The sequence below is a fragment of the Cydia pomonella genome, chromosome 5 (genome assembly GCF_033807575.1).
Source record: "Cydia pomonella isolate Wapato2018A chromosome 5, ilCydPomo1, whole genome shotgun sequence".
NCBI classification, from domain to species: Eukaryota; Metazoa; Arthropoda; class Insecta; order Lepidoptera; family Tortricidae; genus Cydia; species Cydia pomonella.
The window spans coordinates 11,543,595-11,560,252 of NC_084707.1; the positions used below are offsets into that span (position 1 = coordinate 11,543,595).

At 35.4% G+C, this 16,658-nt stretch overlaps 2 protein-coding genes across 2 annotated transcripts in view; both read right to left on the minus strand.

Annotated features, from left to right (window-relative positions):
• The window catches only part of LOC133518261 (neuroligin-1-like), an 86,171-nt gene that overhangs the window by 55,611 nt on the left and 13,902 nt on the right, over positions 1–16,658 (minus strand). The gene's annotated exons all lie outside the window — the stretch shown is intronic.
• LOC133518223 (uncharacterized) lies at positions 11,257–11,895 on the minus strand. The gene has a single exon (XM_061851854.1). The coding sequence runs from the start codon at positions 11,893–11,895 to the stop codon at positions 11,257–11,259; it is 639 nt and encodes a 212-aa protein (XP_061707838.1).

The window sequence follows — 16,658 nt, forward strand, 5'->3', positions numbered from 1 at the left end:
AATCACTAAAATAATCCCAGCCAAAACACTATATATATTAAACACAATTAAAACACAACCAAAACAAAACTTTACAACCTTTAAAACATCCATTGTTTTGTAACCTAGACTTCACTAGTATAATCTTAAACACTAGCGCTGGTCTGGATCACAAAGCAATAATCAAACAATTAAAATTCACTCAATGTATAAACGACACTATGAAAAACAAACTTTACATTCTTTATAAGTCTATTGATTTATAAATCAGAGTTCACTAGTATGATTTCAAACACTAGCGCTAGTCTGAACCACAAACCAATAACCAATCAAATAGTTAAAATTTACACAAATGAACACAAACTAAATGAACTTCTTTAAAATTATTCAAATAAAACCCCAAAACAAATTACTCTATATTATGCCCAATCCAAACTCTACCAGCATTAGGAAATACTAGCAAAGTCGAGGTCAGGTCACAATATAGGTAACCTAAATAACCTAAATACCCACTATAGAGCGTTGTTTAACAGTCACTGCGAATGGCCACGAGAAATGCTCGTGCAAGCGGTTTTATTCATCCCTACCAGAGATCCTGAAAATCCCGCTCACCCAGTTTCAATGCACCTCATTGGTAATTCTTTAAACCAAGACTGAGATTCATAACTTCATACAATTTTACACAAATTACTCTTTATTTCCTATTGAACATAAGGTCCAAATTCGACCTACTTTTGGGTGTGGTTTAAACTATTTCTCTACGCATGTAGGATGTCAATATAGTTTTTAATTCTAACCACCTTTGTTTTTCTATATGAGCACATCGTTTAGAGATCCGCCCTTTCTTATTTCTTTATAATATGGTTCAATTTAGCTAAGAATATTTTTATCCATAGCAAACATATTTCATTTCATTTTATGATGACGTAAGGTTCGAGCTGATATTTAAAACTAACACTTGAACTAATGGTTCCCAGTATATAGTTTGCACCAAGTTTTATAATGCAAAAGCTTTATGACATTGAAATAAAGTTCAAATTATTTTATAAACAAGTTCCTTATTATATTGGTTTACTATTCATCACTGAGCCCTCCAAATAAGCGTTTAAGATTTCAGACGATATGACCGACGTCAGATAAGAAAGAAATGTATTACCGTGAGACCCAAACAAGGTATTTTATTTAACCGACTTAAAATAGATCAATATTATGTTCATATATGTAACAGGCAAGGAGAGGTACTGGCATGTTACAATCTTCTTTTGTTATTAGAATGGATGATAGCGTTACAAAGAATTCAATCAAAGAACAGTTACGAAAATTTGCTCTTTCAAGGAGTTCCGATTCCCACCTCATATCCTCATATCAGGCTTTGGAATCTAATTTTAATATTGTAAACGTAAAGGACCATGGGCAAATTTGTATGGGCACTGTCCCCACCCACCAACAGAAACGAAACATGCCTCATTCAATAGGTCTTGGCAACCTGATGATTTGTTACTATGACGAGGATCGCCCTATGCATGGGGTTTTCTTGGAAAACTGTATTTTCTTTTTATATATTTTTCGCTCATTACATTGAAAGTTGCAGGCAGAAGGTTATAGAAACATTATGTTATTGGCAATAATAAACAAACTATGTGTCTTAAAAAAAGAAAAACAAAAATTCGCTCAGAGCTGTATATTTTTTATATCTACAATACCTAATACTACTTTACATTAGACATATTATCACTTATCACATTGTTAACTCATCTAATATTACATTACTTAAGAGTTCTGCTGGCAGAATAAAATCAGTATGCCTAATGATACTCTGATAAGGAAAATTCAGAAATAGATATCGTTCGGGTACTATTTAGAATAAAAGTTAGGTTTGACATTCATTGCATTTGGCGGGTTTTTTTTTTTGTCTGGCACTGTTATGGAAAATCGAAGATGTCTGGCCTAAATATATGTATGTATAGTAGGAACATTATTGCTATAACCTTCTGCCTGCAACTTTCAATGAACTGAGCGAAAAATATATAAAAACAAACTACAGTTTTCCAAGAAAACCCCATACATAGGGCGATCCTCGCCATAGTAACAAATCATCAGATTGCCAAGATCTATTGAATGACACATGTTTTGTTTCTGTTGGTGGGTGGGGACATTTCTGCCCATGGTCCTTTAAGCACATGTGAATATGCTATTACAAACTTTATTTCATAATACAGATATACAATTTGCAGGCGAACATGTGAATGGTTAAATAGTAAGTTAATACAATTAATTAATTACTTAGTTTTCAATATTGTAACACTTGTTATACTAAGTATTACTAAGTCTTGTATTTTATGACGAGTAACTCCTGTAGCGGATGTGGGCCGGCCATGGGGCACGTGCATCAAAGGATAGATGGACTAAAAAGGTTACTACATGGGCTTGCCCAGTTATCTATAGAGATAAAGAACGCCCTCGGAAACGGTGGGTTGACGACATAGAAAAAACAACAGGAAAAGACTGTCAAAACAAAGCAGGAGACCGCAAAATCTAGAGATCGCTGGAGGAGGCCTATACCCGGACAGGGGCCTTAACTTACTCAGTTACACATAACTACATATTCAACCAAACAAAAATGAAAATATTTTGTACTTTATGGAGAAAAAGGCTTTGGAAACATTCAAACGTCATTTAATTAACTTGAATTATACCAATCCGGATCCGGTCCAGCCGGGTTCGGTCGGATGAAAATCAGTCCGGTTTGCAATCCCTAAGTGGTAAGAGACTGTACTCTTCGTATAATCAAATCTTCGGACACCTAATGTATTACACATTCGTTTTCATATTTTATTGCTTTTGGCAAGCAATAAAACTATGAATAAATATAAGCTGCCATTCTTGTTGTTTACTAAAAGAAATGGCCGTATTTTATAGTAACGTTATATTACGATATTAAGTGACGACCGGTTTGGCCTAGTGGGTAGTGACCCTGCCTACGAAGCTGATGGTCCCGGGTTCAAATCCTGGTAAGGGCATTTATTCGTGCGATGAGCATGGATATTTGTTCCTAAGTCATGGGTGTTTTCTATGTATGTAAGTATTTATAAATATTTATATATTATATATATCGTTGTCTAAGTACCCTCAACACAAGCCTTATTGAGCTTACTGTGGGACTTAGTCAATTTGTGTAATAATGTCCTATGATATTTATATATTATATATTATAAATATATATTCAAATTTCAAGTAAGAAACTGAGCCGTAACACTGGACAACACAATTTAATTAAGTACTTATTAAATACAACAATGAGAAACAAAGCTGTTCCTTTGAAATAAAAAGAAAATGTAATTTTCTGACTGTTTAATTTATGCCAATACAACATAAATTAAAACAAGAAAATTAAGAAGTATTGAAAAGACTAGTCTGAAATTAGGACCCTTTTGGGAAGGCGTCCGAGTTATGCTTACACCCATTTCCTGTCGACTTTGTTTCATTAACTTTAAACGCAGTAAATTCAGAATTTTGTTTCAACCAAATAATGTTGATCAGTAAATGGAAAATTATTCGAAAATTCTAAATGCCTGTTTGCCCTCGTTAAATATCCAAGATCTCGTAGGAATCTCCCGGCCAATTAATTAAGTCGCTGAGATAGAATAATAATTACTTTTAAGCATAAAGATTTTGCTGAAATTAAAATTTGAATACGCAATCAATATTTCTTGGTATCCCAATTTCTTAAAAATTGGGAAAGAGGCTGCTGATTTATAACAAGACAAACTCTGCCGTACGCTTCGTAGCCCTGCTTAGCCAAATAGTAAATAATTGTAATTTCACTCGCGAGTAAATAGAAATTGATTATTATGCATTTTATTTTACAGCATGAGACCTAGTAAAATATTAGAGTAATTTGAGACAGTTGAAATAATAATTTTATATTACATCACACATTGGGAATTCTTCCTGTTTATCATCAATTCTATGATACCTAGAAATATGGACGAAAATAATTAACATAGGAGAATACACGCATAAAATGAAAATTTATCTTCTAGTTTGACAACCCGTCGCTTTTATTCGCTCGCCTTTGGCGGCCACCAGTTGCTAATTAGGGACACCTCTGTCAGACTCATATACGCAAAAATTAATGCGAGTTTCCAAAACTCCTAGCGGCTTTAGGATTTATGAGGTAGGTTGCTTATTAACTGCGGCTCTATAATTTACTTAGCGTGGGTGAGCGTGGGCACTGGGCAGCCTTCTCTTGTTTACCTAAATATAGAACCAATATAAACAGAACAAAAGGTGTATATTACAATATCTATATGTATTATATGTAGGTAAGGTTGATGATGCTCTGTACTTATACGCAGATGGCTTATTTTTATGTCTAGCTGAAATCTATATGCCAAACTCTCGTAGAGCTACAGCTACAGCCTGTCTAGTTGATAAGCCTGAGTGAAGAATCTGACCAAACATACGAGGATTTATGTCTTGCATACATTTAATTAACGCCCGTAGTTCCATGCTCACCACACACCGTAGTTGTCCTTAGCAGGTAGTATTTTGATCCACAAACCACCACCACCTGCTAAGGACAACTACAAAACAGTACAAATTTCATTTATTTGTTATACACGTAGGCGATGCGGCCGGTAAATTCTAAATTTCAACCTAGGTCTGTAAAATGTATTTTTTCATCACACTTGCTAGCCGATGCGGTCCGTAAATCCTAAATTTCGACCTCGGGCTGTAATGAACGTGGGTAAAAATTATTTTCGTTACCTATCTTGTTTTTGTCCCCAAAAATTATGATGGAATGGAGTTTTTTGTATGGCGTGAAACTTAATTTTTATTTTTTCTCGAGAAAATTATAATTTACAGCTAGAAAGACATGCAATATCAGTAAACTTTTTTTATTTATTTTATCAAAGACAAAAATAGAAGCGTGACAGAGTGGTCGGAAATAAGTCAACGAAAAGAATTTTGACCCATGTTCTAAATTAGGCAGAAGTCTTATTTGCCTATTTCACAAGTGTGATGAAAACATTGTGTGCCACGGGTCGTATAGGAAATACGAACTCGTGTTAATTAAGCCCTCTGCTTCGGCTCCGAGCTCCAATTCATACTCATTCGTAAAGTGTTGTTTACTGTCCTTAAAACACAATATACTATTAAATACCTGTTTAAATAGTACAAATTGTGCAATGAATTTTGCAATAAATACTCAAATGCCACAAAATGTACCTCATAGGTAAGGTAAGACTATCAATTACAAAGTAACATAATATGTCAAAGGGTTCACTCCAGCTAAATCAAAATTAAATATGTCTGACAAAAGGCTTTCTAGTCTAACGTTAACATAATTATACGACGCTAAGTGCTACATGCACGTTATCATTATCTCCTTGCAGATGCGACAATGGAATAAGCTGTAGGTTCAAACAAAATGATGAGCTTGATTAATGTACTGATTATAGGAACTAATATTATTTACTACATTTAATGAAAATATATGAGACCTTATACAATTTACTTCACCGTCTAATTAATTATACAGTTAATGATATCGTTAAGCTTAATAGCTACTGGATACATGGTCACCCTATTTCTATTGAAAGGAAGGTGTACGTCAAGTGCCATCGCTTTGGCGGGGAATTTGACAATAACATATTGACAGGTTATTTCTCATAAGGCTTTAGTTTTTGTATGTCTGTTACTATACAAAGAGGGTTTAAAACTCTTTACACTAAACCATTGGTAGGGTAACCATAAATTTCAATTAAAATTTATTTCCAAATTGTTAGTGCTACATAAATGTGATTGCCATCGATGACTGAATTAGAAAAATTGGTTCCTGATCAACGATTAAATTTCACTGTGTATACTAAAAACTCAAACATACAAAGAGATTATAGCTAACCGCATTACAAAACATATAAATTGATTTATGTAAGTACCTACTTTTGATGCGTAACTACTTTTAAAGCACATATTGTGCTACTTTACCGCACTAGTGCGATAATTTGCACTTTACGGGCCTACTCGTATGTCGAAAATTTAAAGGGCCATGAGTACTACAAAACGTTGTACGATACACTTGCGAATAAGTCATTCGGAACTCGTATCGATTTAAGACACTCCTTCGGTCGTGTATTATTTATCGCTACTCGTAGCGAATTTACTATTTTTTGCACTTGTATCGTAATGTACTATTGTGTCTGTGTGTTTATCGTGCTAAAAAGCCGCGTGATAGGTATATATGTACAGCATACAATAGCTTCCAAAAAACCAAAAGCAGGGAAAAAGTGGGTTCAAATTCATTTTATTTCTCATTGTACAAACTTCAAATATTGAGTAAGCTTTTTATCAAACGAACATGATGGTGCAACAGATTTTCAATCAGCAAAAAATCGAACCTCCACAGCCCAACGGCTCGCTGGAAGTTCGTTTAATTTAAAAATGCATTTAACGTTATTGCTCTCAGAGGACGGTGGAATGACGGGTCGCGTCCGGGCCGGCCAGGCAGGCAGGCATTAGGATAATCCTCCGCAGCCACCAGCCCCTCCGGCGTGAACTCGCCCTACACTACACATAGTTACGCAGAATTTGAACCAAATCAATTGATTACAGATTTGTCGATTCGAATCGATTACAGATGGTCATTCAACTGCTAGATTAATGATATATGGGAGAGCTATATAATGAAAGGCATTATGCCTTATTATGTAGGTACTTACAGTTACACAACTTTATCTACACACATATTACTAGTGCCTCTGAGAGCTGTACCTAGACCTCACGATACGCTTCATATGCTTAAAAAAGTAAAAATAAAATAAAAACCGGACAAGTATGAGACGGACTCGCCCACCAAGGGTTCCGTACTTTTTAGTATTTGTTGTTGTAGCAGCAACAGAAATACATCATCTGCAAAAATTTCAACTATCATACAGCCTACAGATGACATACTATGAGATACAGCCTGGTGACAGACAGGCAGACAGACGGACAGTGCAGTCTTAGTAATAGAGTCCCGTTTTTACGCTTTGGTTACAGAACCCTAAAAATACTTATTTCGTTGAGTCATTATCACAGCGAACTCACAATGGTCTTAAACCCTACTGGCACTTAAGTCTTTTATGCCAATGTCCACCATTTGGAACAATTTACAAAAAGCGGCCAAGTGCTAGTCGGACTCGCCCATGAAGGGTTCCTTTATGACGTATTAAAAAAACTACTTACTAGATCTCGTTCAACATTTTACCACTTTGGACACACATTTTACCACTTTGGTAAAAAAACTACTTACTAGATCTCGTTCAAACCAATTTTCGGTGGAAGTTTGCATCGTAATGTAACTTATATATTTTTTTTTAGATTTTTCATTCTGTTATTTTAGAAGTTACAGGGGGGAGGACACACATTTTTTCACTTTGGAAGTGTCTCTCGCGCAAACTATTCACTTTAGAAAAAAATTATATTAGGAACCTAAATATCATTTTTGAAGACCTATCCATAGATACCCCACACGTATGGGTTTGACGAAAAAAAAATTTTTTTAAATTTTATGACGTATTAAAAAAAATACTCACTAGATCTCGTTCAAACCAATTTTCGGTGGAAGTTTGCATCGTAATGTATATCATATATTTTTTTTAGATTTTTCATTCTGTTATTTTAGAAGTTACAGGGGGGGGGACACACTTTTTTTTACTTTGGAAGGTTCTCTCGCGCAAACTATTCAGTTTAGAAAAAAATGATATTAGAAACCTTAATATCATTTTTTAAGACCTATCCATAGATACCCCACATGTATGGGTATGATGAAAAAAAAATTTTTTTTTAAATTTCATGACGTATTAAAAAAAACTACTTACTAGATCTCGTTCAAACCAATTTTCGGTGGAAGTTTACATGGCAATGTATATCATATATTTTTTTTTAGATTTTTGATTCTGTTATTTTAGAAGTTACGGGGGGGGACACACATTTTACCACTTTGGAAGTGTCTCTCGCGCAAACTATTCATTTTAGAAAAAAATGATATTAGAAACCTCAATATCATTTTTGAAGACCTATCCATAGATACCCCACACGTATGTGTTTGATGAAAAAAGATTTTTTGAGTTTCAGTTCTAAGTACGGGGAACCCCCAAAATTTATTGTTTTTTTTTTCTATTTTTGTGTGAAAATCTTAATGCGGTTCATAGAATACATCCACTGACTAAGTTTGAACAGTACAGCTCTTATAGTTTCGGAAAAAAGTGGCTGTGACAGAATCGGACAGACAGACGGACATGACGAATCTATAAGGGTTCCGTTTTTTGCCATTTGGCTACGGAACCCTAAAAACGAAACGACAGAAAAAATCTATTAACTACTGAACCTGCTCACAACATTTCACGGAAATCGGTTGAGCAATGCGACCTGCAGAGAACAACCAGGCATATGAAAGCATTTTTGCCTTAGGCTGAAATGAAGACCTTCGCTAACGCGCGGTCAATAAGCTCGTTACGTATGGCGTAATAGTATGTTGACTTCAAATGACATTTTATTTCAAATAAAAGGTTATCTTGAACTATCTTAGAATTGAGGTTAAATCTAATTCCTTCGTTTTTCAGAGATGCTAAAAAATTCTAATGTCGTTATAAAATTGAATTTGATGTTATTATTGCGCAGTAATAATATTTTCACAGATAAGAAATATGTTCAAACTAAACAGTTTATCATAACATACTGGCCGTCGTTTACGGTTATTGAACGCATTATAGAGAGTTTATATGTGTGTTAGATAAAATAACAAATAAGGCTCAAAGCAAGTGTATGGTAGAATGGCCACGCGTGCTTTCATGAGGGACAATACATACGCAATGCGACGAAATTAAAAACACGTAACGTTCCTGACAAAATACCTACAACAACACGTAATCTACTCGGTTCATTGTTGCCCACCAAGCTTTGGAGGGAAACATCAACACGTTGTAACAGACCATCCAGTCTCCGTTACAGATATAACATATATAATATGAAACTATCAGGTATATGTAAGTATAATATGCGTATATAGAATATTTCAATTTGGTAAATAAGATTGTGAGTCAACAGAGAACTTTGTTTTAATGTCTAGAAGGAGCAGCACCATACAATAATTAACTTTAAACCTATAAATAAGCTTAAATAAATATAATTTTACAAGTAAATAAGTCATAAGAACTCTATTACATAAAACAATATTATAAAAATTATCTAAATAACAGGATCACAAAGAAAATCAAATGGGATATAACCTTGGCAACGGGGCGCAATTTCCAGGAAAAATATATATCAAGGACATTGTATCGTTGCTATCCAATTAGGGATACTAGTGGTGGGAGTTTACCGGAAAAGTCGGGAAAATTTTGCCGAGTGTGGGGAGAAGGAAAGTTAGATATGTTAATGTATCAAAAGGAATTTTATTTTAATTACTTGACAAAACAAATTGACGTAATTACAGAATAAAATCAAGTAGATTTATCAAGCAAACGAATAAGCTAACGTGGAGAGGAGACCCTGCAGTGAGGCTGGAGGTCTCGGGTTCGTGTCCCGGTGGGAAATTATTGTTTGACGTGAGATGAGCACGGATGGTTGTTCTGGGGTCGTGGGTATAGATGGGTAATTGATAAATATACGAGTGTGGGCGTTACCTGGTACCTGGGATGTTGTTAATAATAATAAAAAAAATTAGTAAAGGTAGGAGGATTTATCGCTATAAAACAATAAGTCTAATCTCTAAATGAAAATTAATTAATTCGTATAGAATTGTCTCTAAATAATTGGTTAGTTTTATTATTATTTAAAAGTATTTTTTCCACCAATTAGTATGGATATTGCTTACTACTAAAACTCCCCTCTGTCGTCAACAACGAAAGAAGTGTCAGGAAATATATTAACGGAACAGGAATTTTGTCGGATAATTTAAAATCGGTATCTAGAAACACTTGCGAAAGTTGTGAAATTTTGGCATTGGGCAAGGTCGATAAACTTTAGAAGCCAGTAAAAATAACCAAGGTTAAGGGAATGAGCCGTAGTCCCATAGGAATAAGGGATAGTTTACATTAACCTGGGAAAAAATAATTGGAAAAGAAAATTAGCTATAAATAGACGAGGTTTTTTTTAAAAATCGACAGTCAATTTCGGAAATACTTACGTGTAAGGGGAAACTCTGTTCGTGCGGAATATTGAGCCTAGCCCTAGATCTAGGTCGAGAATTCATCTAGATTGCGAGGGCAGTACAGGACATCTGGGAGCACTAGGAAGCTGCAAAGATCCAGGTATCCAGATCGGCGGGGTGGTGAGCAAATTAATTTCAATTTTTTTCCTACCATAAACGAGTAACTTATTAAACTAATTTTGTGAACTTTTAGTTAGTCTATTTGACCTAGATTTTAATTTATACTAATAGTAACTTAATTGCAATTTAATTGATAATTAATTTATTCTAACAAGTAATTAGATCTAATTTATTAATTCGATGTTTTTTTATACTACGACGGTGGCAAACAAGCTTACGCTGCTTACGACTCGCCTGATGGTAAGCATTCTCCGTAGGCTATGTACGCCTGCAACTTACATGGGGAGTTACATGCGCGTTGCCGACCCTAAACCCCTCCCCCCCATTCCATCCATTCCATTAATTCCTCGTTATAAATGCATGTGTGTCCTAATCATATAGATTTAATAGCACTGTTAGACTCGGGGTTGAAATCTAAATATGCCAACGAAGCCCTGGAGTCTACCTGTGATTTCAGGAGTGTAAAAAAAATTCAGTCAGATTGACATAGAATTTGATATAGATCAAGTTAGAAGAGCTCCCGTATCGGTAAGTGAATTTACTCTTACCAGTGTATTTTTCTTGTGTTAATTTACAGGTATTGAAATTTCAAAATATTTAACCCATATTTATGTGTGTGTGTGTGTGTGTGTGTGTGTGTGTGTGTGTGTGTGTGTGTAAATTTTCAGGAAGAAGTCTTTGATTAATTAATTTCAGTGCAATACAGTTAAATTCGGTATTATTATTATTTATTATCATTATTGCATTTATTTACAAGCAACATGGCTCATGAAAGCTTTGAAACATAATTATTAAAATTAAAATATAAACTTAAAATGAACATATTACTAAGATATTAACTAACTTACAGGAAACATGTCAAATGTAAAAGAATAAATAATAGGAAGTAGAAATAATAAAATACAATTAATATATAATTTTAAATTAATGAATAATGTAATATTCAGGTAAAAAATAAGTTACATGCAATGCAATGACAACCAGTGCCTCACAAATTGGGAGTCAAGTCGATCTGCGACGACCGCTAGTAGGACGCTACCGCTGGCCCGCATGCGGCGGACTGCTGACGAAGCCCTCTTGCGCATGGTAGCGTAAAAGCAATCCAGGCGCGCCTCTGCGAAAATATCTGAGGCGCTGCAAAACCGCGGTAACCTCAGCAGCGCCCTAAAGGCGTCGTTGTATTGAACACGGAGAGCGTTGTATGCCCTTTGTGTATACTTAACCCACAGGCTGCAGGTGTAGAAAGTTGTGCAATATGCACGGAACAGTGTGACTTTTACGTTATACGAGCAGCTGGCAAACCTGCGGGCTATCATATTGGCACGAACTGACAACGCTCTCCGTTCCTTTTCATTGTCAGAGTCGTCAACCAGATCGTCGGTCAGTACGTGACCCAAGGATTTAAACTCACGGACGCGCTTCAAAGGTGCTCCATTGAGACACACGGGAGGAATGTTAGTCGGACAGTTGGACCCCGCTTTGAAAACCATAATCTCACTTTTTTTGACGTTATATTTTAGGCCATGACTAGTGGCAAATTGTTCACAGAGAGTTATGAGTTCTCGAAGCCCCCCGACGGACGCACTCAGTAGCGCCATGTCGCCCGTGTAGTGACGATGATAATTAATAAGTGATTTGTTGAGATATCATGACTTTTGATATTTATGGGATTAGTCTCATACATAATGGTAGCATTGTACCATTCTACATTTTCCTTAATTACATAACTTCACCATTAAACTTTTGGGCTACTTGCTCAACAATCATTTATCTTTGTGATCTTTTAAAACTTACCTTTATTCTGCTATACTTGTAATCAAATATTTAATATATTTATTCTGTGAGTTAAAGTCTGACATTTCATATATTCACAGATTTTTAGCTAAGTCTTCAAAAATAGTCCATCTAGTTTATTATAGCTCACATACAGATAAAAGTATTAGTTAAAACATAGTAACCTAAGCGAGGAAACTCTTTTTTAGTAAAGGTCATTAATGATAATTAAAGTCTCATTATGTTGGTATTCAAGGAAATTTAATTTATTATACAAGGTAATATTTGTCTATTATTATTAAGACGCTTAAAACTGTTTGTCATATTAGTTAGTTATAAATTTCTGATAATCTCTTGATGCTTAGGCCATTTAATTATGGTAGGATTTCGTCTATCACTGAAAGCCTTTGTTCAAAATAATGAATAAAATCTATCAAGGTAGATTGTTGTACGTGCTATTTACTGATAATGGCAAGTTTGGAGTTAATAGTTCCATTTTATTATCATAAACTAAGAGTTGAAGTATCGGGTGATTCAAAGCCCGAACTAAGTGAAACACGAGGTTAGGTGATGGTCCGCTATACTTGGAACGTGGTATCATTACATGCATTCTGAATTTATTAATGGGGATCTTGAATAATTTTATCATGGCTAAGGCCTATCTATCTATTTTATTGCTTGGGTAATTGAGTCCAAGGACTTGCCATTTGATGGAATTGTACTCATTACTTATGTGTAGTATTAAAAGATGACCCAATATAAGGTCCAACTAGGAATATCCTAATGGATTTCCACTTTCTTTGCTAGAACGAAAATAGGATTGAAGCCGTCCTTATCCCGACGATAGAGGATTGAGTTGCAGTAATAATTAATCCCACAATACAAAGAAATTCAAGGGATTATGTGTTCCTTACTTTATAGTAATTACTTATAAGTTAGTGCTTAGAAAAGAGTTATGACCTTTCTATAGAATCTCCTCTCCTACATGTTCTAAGGAACCTGTTTACTCAGTTTTAAATATTAATTGAGTCTACAACTTGATCTGTTCACACGCTTCAGCTGGGAAGATGTTATAGATGATGTATTCCTATGAACATTTTCTTAGTGGGTAGGGGATTTTCACCACATTTTATAAACCACACACACAAACACACACGTGGTCTGCCTGTGACCACGAACGTAACGTCACGTTCGAAACGTCAGGCCATATAATAAACGTAAGTTTACGCGATTAAGTCCCGTATTAGTTTTAAAATTATGAATGAAAATCGTGTTGGTTTAAATCAATATACTTCCAACATCTTTGAAGGTGAAAACCAACATATTAGTAGAATGCTTTTTCGTAACCAATAAGATAAGTATAAAATATACCTCAAGTCACATGTACAAGTACATAAATAGTTGTTTTACAAGAGGGCAAAGGTGTTGTTTAACCCCTCGAACTAATATTGATATCCGAGCAAGTGAAAGTTTCCAAATGTTCCCACGTCAACGTGAGGAAAATACTAGCTCTGAAACATTAGAAATCAAATTCAAATGAACGTCATTAAATATTTATCATTCTAAAGCATCGCTCAAAATTCAATTCTATCAGCCAACATGAGAAAACAACTCAAAATTTGCATCAGATTACTTTGCCACACATGTGGATAAAATGCTTTCTTATCAGGTTTTGAAGTACAAAGAGAGCCTTTGCGAGCTGGTGTGGTGAAAATATATTTCAATGTGACATTCTAAAGAAAAAGGTACCACATTGTCGCTTACAATCTTATTTCAGGGTATAAAGATACGAGTAAATTTCGTCCTCATGGTAAGCGACAATGTGGTACCTTAGGCTTGAGTACGTCACAAATAGTATTAAATCCCTGTAAACATGAACTTGATGGCAAATCTTTATAAACAGGCATAAGCTTCCGCCTTCATCATTTTAAAACGGGGAAGGTAAAACTCATGGTGTCGATCAACAAGAATGACCCATAAAATATATACAGACAAGCCAAGAACGAAATTTTTACTTTATGGGGTCATAAACAGGTGATGTGTTGTGGGGGCCGCGGAGACCGCTCGCGGGCAATATAAGTGACGTGCCTAATAAACCTGTGAACAGCCAATTATTTTGTAACTGACACGTTTTTCAACGCCTCCTGATGTGTAAGGTAGAATTTTCGTCATTTTTCTAATTGATACTTAAAGATTCATGGTTCCGAGAATTAAAGACGAAAGGTTTTTGAGAATATGTGAAATATTTAGAATAGGAATATATTTTTGATTCTTAATTTATTTATATATATAACATGGTATCGCAAATTGTAACGATAATAGTATTCGATACAATATTAAAGTACATTACCGTTCACTTCATTTTAAGCTCTTACACGTGTCGCGTGTAGGGATCACTAAATCTCCATCAGCAGCACTTTCATTAAAACTTCCTTCAGCGAGAACGTCCTAATAACGAATGGACCAGCTCCGGCCGGCAACACTCACACAGGCTTTATAATTAGGCGCGGCCCGCACATAGACTTCCATCTAACAAACAAACTTTGTTCAAAATGTGTTCCGACGAAATTCGCGCCTCTAACGACTCTCATAACAAATCAACCCATAATTACCAATTCCTCTCCTTACACAGACTTCTCGACAAACTTGAGAACGTATTTAAACTGTAATGAATAACAATCAGGGTTACTCACACGACAATATACAATGACTTGGGTCTAAATATATATCGAAAGTCATACGAGTATATATACACTCTATAAAACACAGACGCCCCCGTGCCCCTAGCCAAGTGACAATCGCACATTCACAAACGCCGACCGAGAAGGAAATATTTAAGGGAACTTTTCGATTGCTTTTTTGTGTTAAAACTTACAACAAATTAAAGGTTCAAAAACATGATATCCGCGGTACCCAGCACGCACATCCCCCTCGCTCACGCTTATGCTAAGTGAGAGTGCGAACACGAACTTAATGTGCTGTCTGCTTTCATACATATCTGATATGATTTGACGAGAGCGGCAAATTGCTGTATTTTGCGAATTGCTGTATTCAAGTGCTATAATTGATTCAAACTGGCCGCATACCGCGGTTGTCGTCATATCTCACTGTAGGCATGGTAAGCACTAATTATGTCGAGTACCTCGCGCTAGAGTAATGTGGCATGCGGACGCTTCCAGCCTGTTTCTGCCCTGTAAAACGTGTAACAACCACTCCGTGAATTACCGTTTTCAATGTTGCAAATAAATGATATGGCAATATGTCTCTTAGCTCTTTTAAGAGCTCAAAATGAAATATAGGCTTATTAGTTATTAATTAATGCAAAAACTGAAATCAAATTTAAAGAAACTCTTTGGACACACGACAAAGTTTCTGTAAAATGCCCCCATAGAAACTGTCGATCATTTCGCCAACATCAAAGTGAGAACATATCAAATATTTTTGCGCGGACAATAATATATAAAGCAGTAATGTTATAAAAATATAAAATAACGGCATCTAGGGCCCTAGCTTAAACCGGTCAGACGTAGAAAGTGAGACCAATGTAATTAGAAACAAATTAAAGAATCATAAGTATGTGAAAACGGGGCCACCCCAACCAAGATGGCGGTGGGAGTCAAAGTCACATCTAAATTATTTTGAACAATAGAACTTGACCACTGGTATCATTACCACTTTTGATCATACCATGTCAGTGACAAACTTGCGTATCGCTTCTCAAATGTAAATCTGATCATAACCTGTGCAATTCTTCAAAGATCTCTTTTTGCACAAGGTCGTTAAAGTTATAGCTATGCGAGGACCCTAACTTTGGCTTTACTATACTGTTAAATAATTCATCACTAAAGGTCGTGGTAGTAAATAACTAAAGAAACTAAAAAAGCGTAAGTAGGTAGAGAAACTTTTCTATTAGGCTGTCAGTCGGACTGTCCGGTTTACTGTGCGAAGCTAAAGAGGCTGTGAGTGTAAAGTTCAAGAGTCAATTAGCTGACCCGCTGCCGCCCGTGCCATAATAATCCATGCGTCTCGTCGACACAGGGTTTGCATGGAGCCTCATTTAGACTGTTCAAACTTGCATGCTATATTCGATACATGAATTCAGTCCATAGACCAAATACCGCAATGTAACGAAAAACGTCTAAATGGGGCTTTATATACACTTGCGTTCCTCCGGTGCTAATGCAAGTACAGTAGGTTGTTATGGACAGCGTGCAGCGTTATGCGATTTTCTTATGACGTTCAAATTTAGAATATCTCTGAAAAAGAAGCAATTTGATTTGTATAACAACATTTAAAGCGCGACCAGAAATATATGATCATTGTCAAGAGGGCGCTGTTATTCTCATGTATAGGGGTGATAGTTCAGTTTAGTATGAAAAATTTAATTGCAATGAAATGGTCAAGCTTTATTATTAAATTATGTACATCCAAACTAAATTTAGCATACAAAAAATACTACTTATAAAATAAACTAATTTAACTATATCTAACTCAAAAAAATTAGATAGCTAAATCTACCCTCCAACCTTTGGCCTCATTTAGATATCATTTGTATCTCGTACAATTAACAGAAGCAGCTGGATTCGGG

Excerpts from the sequence above, each read along its gene's own strand:
- LOC133518223 (XM_061851854.1), bottom strand. The coding sequence starts at position 11,895 with ATGGCGCTACTGAGTGCGTCCGTCGGGGGGCTTCGAGAACTCATAACT.